The sequence below is a fragment of the Danio rerio genome, chromosome 4 (genome assembly GCF_052040795.2).
Source record: "Danio rerio strain M-AB ecotype USA chromosome 4, GRCz13ab, whole genome shotgun sequence".
NCBI lineage: Eukaryota > Metazoa > Chordata > Actinopteri > Cypriniformes > Danionidae > Danio > Danio rerio.
In genome coordinates, this window is record NC_141024.2 from 64,260,017 (window position 1) to 64,266,858 (window position 6,842).

Sequence of the window (6,842 nt, forward strand, 5' to 3'; positions counted from 1 at the left end):
GTGACGTCATAAGGCTGCGCCGCTTCCGCGCTGCGGTTCAACCGGAGGAAGGTTTGTTTCACAACTTTACACAAATATAAACCGATTGATTAAAGTTTCAGGTTTTCCTTTCGATATTATATACCTGCGGTTGACTATTATTTTAATCCTTTATACAACAAAGTACTATTTTAATAACAGTAATCGAGGGCTATTGTTTGAACAACAGAAATGTTTTTTAATGAAGGTTTTATTTATTTACTAGCATAATGTCATTTTAATATAAGTATACAATATTCTATATATATATATATATATATATATATATATATATATATATATATATATATATATATATATAATAAATGGAGAACTAGTTTTTATTAGGTCATTTGTTTGTGGATATTGTTTCTTGCTCAGACTTACCTGATTTATTTTTGTCAATCACTCTCATATAAAGAAACTGTTGAAGCAAGTGTTAAAGAGAAGTTATTTTGTTTCTGTTCATTGTTTTGTTCATTTTAAACAGGATAAAGTGTCCAAACACAGAGAAAAACTCCTGCTGAAGCGACTGATCTCCACAATGTTATAAAGATGGCGTTTATTAAAGAGGAGAGTGAAGATGTGAAGATTGAAGAAACAATCACAGTCAAACAGGAAGATCTGCAGGAACAAACAGGTTAGTTTTTATTCAGATATATTTTAATAATAAGAATACTAAATTAAATCCATGTTGCAGCCCTGAGTGTGCTGCCTAGTTCTCCTAAATGCACATAAGCACTTATTGAAAGACAGGAATGAGTTTCTTTTGTTACTTGTTCTCGTGTCTTTTGTCATTATGTATTATTAGTCTGCCATTTTCTCTACCTTCTTAAGGTTATTGCTTTTCTTGTTCTCCTACTGTGTGTAAAGCGCCCTTGAGCACTGTCGCTATATAAAATAAATAAAAACAATAAATTAAAAAAAAAGTTAAACTGATATGACGATATTTGATCTACAGTATTCTCATAAAAGATATCTGCCATTACAGTGATAGTGTTGGCTTGATATTTTCCATTTGCTTATGTCAGGTTGATCACAATTCCCTTTTTTTCATCAACTTCTTTATGGGTTTAAACTTGTTTCTAGTAGTTGTTACTAGTTCTCACAGATAATATCAGAGTTAGAATTAAATCTTTATTATAATAACTAATTATCAGGGCTATTGTGTTTAAACAGGGCTTCCGCTGAGTCTTTAAATGTCTTAAATTCCAAAATCTAAAATTTGGCACTAAAAAGTCTTAAATTTGCTGAAATGTTGTGTTGTAGGTCTTAAATCTTTTTTAAACAAGTCTTCATTTTCCTATGTTCATGTTTTGTTACCCAATTTGGTCAAAACCCACAAAATAACCATCAATCCATCTCAATAAAACTTTCAACTTTTATTTAAAAGGTCATTTTAACTCTGTTTATCATAATGGTAAAGACTGCTGAGGATATCCACCTGGACAGATTGTTTTGAATGGATTTAGTTTATTATAGTTTTTAAAACTTTTAAAACATTTGTTAATTAGTTTTTTTTATTTTAAAGAAAGTTTATTTTGGAAAAAAGTGTGTGGATCCAAGTCGAGCTCTCTTGTTTTCACACAATATTTAAGATCTTTTGCTAAGAAATATCTAAAATATTTTAATATTGGTATCATTGATCTATTATTGTGTTATTAATTATTTTATATAAAAAATATTTTTTGATAGGACAAATAAAACCTTTTCTTCTGGGCCATTTGAAAAATTCCTTGGTCTAAAATTTCATTCATATTGGTCTTAAAAATGTCTTTAAAAGTCTTAAATTTAACTTGGTGACACCTGTAGAAACCCTGATTTAAAGTTTGTCAGAAATGTGGATGACTCTAATTTTAAATATGCTGAATGAAAATGGACACTAAAATAATTAATTATTATTAAACATTGTACAGTTTTCTAAACTATATGATGTTGTTAAGTTCATCAGTATTGACCATATTCTTCACGTACCAGCAGGCGCCGCTATTGGAATCTTTTTGCTTTTTAAAGAATAAATTTTTTTGATCTTTAAAACAGTGTAATGCTGCTTGTCTTTGATCTTGTGGGGGAAACCGGAGCACCCAGAGAAAACCCACCCCAGCTCGGGGAGAACATGCAAACTCCACACAGAAATGCCAACTGACCCAGCCGAGGCTCGAACCAGCAACCTTCTTGCTGTGAGGCGACAGCACCACCTACTGTGCCTCCTCGTCGCCCGACAACACTGATTTATTTGCATATTTTTTATGCGATATTCCAGTTTTGCAAATAAATTTAATTGGCATTTTTGGATGGAAACATAGCTGTAAGGTTTGGAGCTTACGCTGCTATTCTAAACCAATAATCGGAAACAGAAAGCAGTTGAAGGATGGCATGTTTAAATCCATTATTTATCTGACTCCATTGTAATTAATCTGACTCCATCAAAGTTGTTATTATCATTGATAAAGAGAAAGAATCTCAAAGCTTAAAGCAGGTAAAGTTGTTTATTAAGTTACATGTTTAAATATACAGACAGTAGAATGAAACAAACTAACATACTGTATAAAGAAATTAGCTGTAGCGTGCACTGCTGAGCAACAAAGACAGTGAAACTGCCTTTGTTAGCAAATGAGGCTATGCAGCCTTGTGCGGGAAATGCAGAGTAAAAGCCATTCTCCCAGATCAACACTTACCGTTCCTTATTATATCCTGAGCAAAGCATTGTCAAACATGAGTGAAAAGCAACCCCAAAACAAACTGAACATGAGAGCACAGCAGAGGAGATAAAGTGGCTTAGAAGAACATTATCAAACTCTCCTCAGGCCATGACTCAACAGTAGTAAATATATTGTATATTGAAATACAAGCAATCAATGTCTCTGTTGATTTTAGCACTACAAAGCTGAAGTCATAAACTGTCAAATGACTCCATACATGACAAAGCTATTTAAAGGAAGATCTCGGGCAGATTAATTTTGCATGGTGAAAAGCACATGGTTACTGCAAGCAAATGGCAGAGATGTGTATTGGGCCTGTGATCAACTCTGCCAAGCCAGGAGGACCCATCCCATGCTTGGAATGTCTCAGTAGTTCTTGATTAGCATAGAAGGAATATATAATTGAAGAATATAGAATATTTTCTCATCCTACATAGCTATTGCCTACATTTCAGTCACACAAAGAACAGTCACGTACGAGAATGGCTTGTTCTTCTTTAATTAATTACTAGCTAAAATTCACAGACCTTCGACAGGGACATGTACTGTAACTAGATTAATGGGATTATTACTCTTCTAAAAACTATGTTTTAGTTCTGCTTACATTCTTATTATTCAACTATTTTTATTAATTTTTCCAAAGTCTTTAATTTTTCCACAACACACATATTGAACAACAAATTAACATGGCACATCTGGGGCAAGATTAATCTGACCCTGGATACATTTTTGCCAGCTTGCTCCTAGATAGGTGAAGCCTATAAAGCACCTTAAACTGTAGAAGACCATGTCTAATACATACAGGGGATGAGTGTACCAGTACTGTGGCATATTGCCAGGCTGTATCTGATATTTCTAGTACCAGTCCGTCTTCCCATTTTAGCTTTATACAATTTAGGCAAGGGGAGGCAGTTCTTTAGACCACTTCATATAACATGGACATCATACCCCTTTGATATGAGTCCATATTTACCAATTGATCTATCCAACATGCTTATAGTTGGTTTTGTGAAGAAGACAAGTGTTTTTTAATGAAACTATGGACTTAAAAGTACCTTAAAGAGCCCATATTATACACGAAACAGGGTCATATCTTGGTTGTAAGCCAACAACAGTCTAATATGCATGCAAGGTCAAAAAACACTTTCATGGTCTTATAATCTGCATTTATTTTCACCTAATTATCCCAGCGACTCCTGTATGAATCGTCCAGTGATTCATTTGTTCTCAAACCCCTCTTTAGCGTGAAGCTAATCTGCGCTGATTGGACCAATGACAGCCTGTTGCGATTGGTCGACTGCCTTCAGTGAGAGAGTGAAATGCCCAACAGCTAATCAGCAATATAAAAGTAATCACAGTTCATACACGTTCGATAGTGTAGGCGTGGATTTTAGCTGCCAGTGGGTCAATGTAAATACAGACGGTGGACTTGAAAATACTGACGACTAACTATTTTATTGTGCAAAAACAGTTGAGGAGATCTTCTAGCTTGTCTCACTGCTCTTTTCACAGACACACACACAAACACATATTGCCCTCGTCCTAACACACACACACACAAACACTTAACCCTGCTCCGGACGACAACGGGCGCGCACACAAACAGACACACACACACACAAACACTTAACCCTGGTCCGGACGACAACGCACACACACACCTCCGGATGACAGCGCGCGTACACGCACACACACACACACACACAAACACTACCCTCCTCCACGGACCTCATTAAACAAAGCAGCATGCGTCACGTTTTTAACGTTACTTTGCACCCAATATGAGAATAAAGCGAGTTAACCTCATACAGTACACGCGGTTACAAGTGACAAATCACAACTAAATACATTTGCAAGCTAGAGTAAACGAGGCAACTTTAATCGCCTGTACTTACACTTGAGAAATGGAGGAAGAAACCCATCTTTCATCTTTGGGTGGAGACTCAATAATATCCATCTGCAGTGTGACTCCAATCGACCGGCATGTTTGCGTGTGTGTTTGTGTGTGTGTGTGTGTCTGGGTTTCTGTGTTAGAGGGCGGGGCCGCAGGTTTCAAATCTCCCAGGTTTGCGCGTGCACGTAAATAACAGAGACAAAAGTCTATGGCTTGGGTGGCTGGAGTCACTGATAATTCACTTGGCTTTTCTCATGCACCGCCTGGTGTAGATGTCGTGGTGGGAGGGAAGCTCACCTCCTACTACGCGTCCAGCAGTTCACACAATCCTATTTAGGCCTTTGCGATTGCAACTGGTGCTATTTACATACCAGGTGGTGATACAGCCACACAGGATGCTCCCCACAGTGCAGGTGTAGAATGAGCGGAGGATGTGAGTGCTGACTCTCTTCACTGGTGTCCCGTTGATGGTGATGGGGGTGTGTTCTCTATTCTCTTTCCTGAAATCCACCACCAGCTCCTTGGATTTGCTGATGTTGAGTGAGAGGTGGTTTTCCTCACACCACTGCGTCAGAGTGTGCACCTCCTCTCTGTTGGCCGTCTCATTATTATCTGTGATTAGGCCCACCTCTGTTGTGTCATCAGCAAATTTAACAATGACGTTGGAGATGTGTTTGGCTGTACAGTCATGTGTGTACAGGGAGTAGAGGAGTGGACTGAGAACACAGCCCTGTGGATCACCAGTGTTGAGGATCAGTGTGGATAAGGATATGTTGTTCATTCTGACCACCTGGCGTCTGTTTGACAGGAAGTCCAGAATTCAGTTGCACAGAGAGCTGTGTAGACCCAGAGCTTGGTGCTTCACCACTAGTTTGGCAGGCACTGTAGTGTTGAATACTGAGCTGTAGTCCACAAACAGCATTCTCACATATGTGTTTTTGTTTTCCAGGTGAGACAGCAGTGTGCAAGGTGAAAGCAATTGCAACATCAGTGGAGCGATTATTCCTGTAAGCAAATTGCAGAGGGTCAGTGTGAGCGGGCGGTACAGAGCAGATGAGCTTTTTAATCAGCTTGTCAAAGCACTTGCTGAAGATGGGTGTCAGAGCAACTGGACGCCAGTCATTTAAGCATGTGGTTTTAGATTATGTCGGTATGGGCACAATAGTAGCTGTCTTAAAGCATGTGCGAACCACAGGCCGAGAGAGCGAGAGGTTAACGATGTCCGTGAAAACCCCCGCTAGCTGGTGTGCGCATGCTTTAAGTACACGTCCAGGGATGCCATCTGGGCCGTAGCTTTCCGAATGCTCTTGTGACGCAAATATCTCGTAACGTCCGCTACAGAAACAGAGTGTGCTGGCGGTTTCGATATCGGCCGCGGGAGCGCACAGTGTGTGGGTGCTGTCCTGGGCTTTAAAGCAGGTGTACAACGAGTTGAGCTCGTCCAGGAGAGACGCAGAAATGTTGACAGTGGCGAGTTTGTTACTTTTAAAGTCTGTGATGTAATTAAGTCCCTGCCACATACTCCTCCCCTCTACCTTGTACCTCTGTATTGATGTTTTGCTGTTTTGATAGTTTACCTGATGTTGTAGTTTGCTTGTTTTTGTTCCTCAGCATTTCTGGATTTATAGGCGGAGGTTCACACTGATAGGGCTGTTCGAACTTCGCCATTAATCCATGGTTTTGGGTTGGGGTAGTTACGGACAGTTTTTGTTGGGACCATGTCTTCTATACACTTTCTAATAAAGCATGTAACGGTGTCTTGAGTAAACTTTAGGTCGTACTCACACTAGGTACAGTTGCCTCAAACTGGGCCAAACCACGCTTGTCCCCCCTCCCGTCTCCCCCGACGGCTCGCACTCACACCACAAATGGGCCTCGGCACGCTTACGTCATCGCTGCTGCGCTGTTCAGTGAAAAGCAGTTTCACTCACTCAGCAGCACAGTGGAGATTTCTCTAGTTATATCGTTTCAGTCGTTTGATATGCAGTGACATTCATTATATATTTCACTAAACAGTCCTTAGGGATGCATTTACACGCAGTCAGATATTTCGCCAAACAGATCCGCCACTTTTGGCGCTTATAAACAATCATAAAGCCCTCGTGCTGCAGGAATGAGGAGGTTTGCTGAAGGCACGCAACTGTTGTGCAGTGAGATGTCTGCGTCTTTAATAAATTACGGCAGTTTGCGTTCACTGAACAGTAAGAATGATTAATAAATCCATATGA

General features: G+C 39.3%; 1 protein-coding gene and 1 long non-coding RNA gene across 4 annotated transcripts in view; both read left to right on the forward strand.

Annotated features, from left to right (window-relative positions):
• Positions 1 to 6,842, forward strand: part of LOC148682319 (uncharacterized) — a 164,832-nt gene that overhangs the window by 141,329 nt on the left and 16,661 nt on the right. The gene's annotated exons all lie outside the window — the stretch shown is intronic.
• Positions 1 to 6,842, forward strand: part of LOC137491036 (uncharacterized) — a 23,503-nt gene continuing 16,661 nt past the window's right edge. For 2 of the 3 annotated variants that reach the window (XR_015484171.2, XM_087250310.2), the window contains exons 1-2: positions 1 to 51; positions 509 to 658. Coding sequence is in view for 2 of the 3 variants with exons in the window: in XM_087250310.2 (XP_087106436.1) it covers positions 574 to 658 (85 nt within the window). In the remaining variant the exon portion in view is untranslated. Of the gene's footprint in view, positions 52 to 506; positions 659 to 6,842 lie in introns of those variants that run through there. The other variant, XM_087250312.2, reaches the window with a different exon arrangement.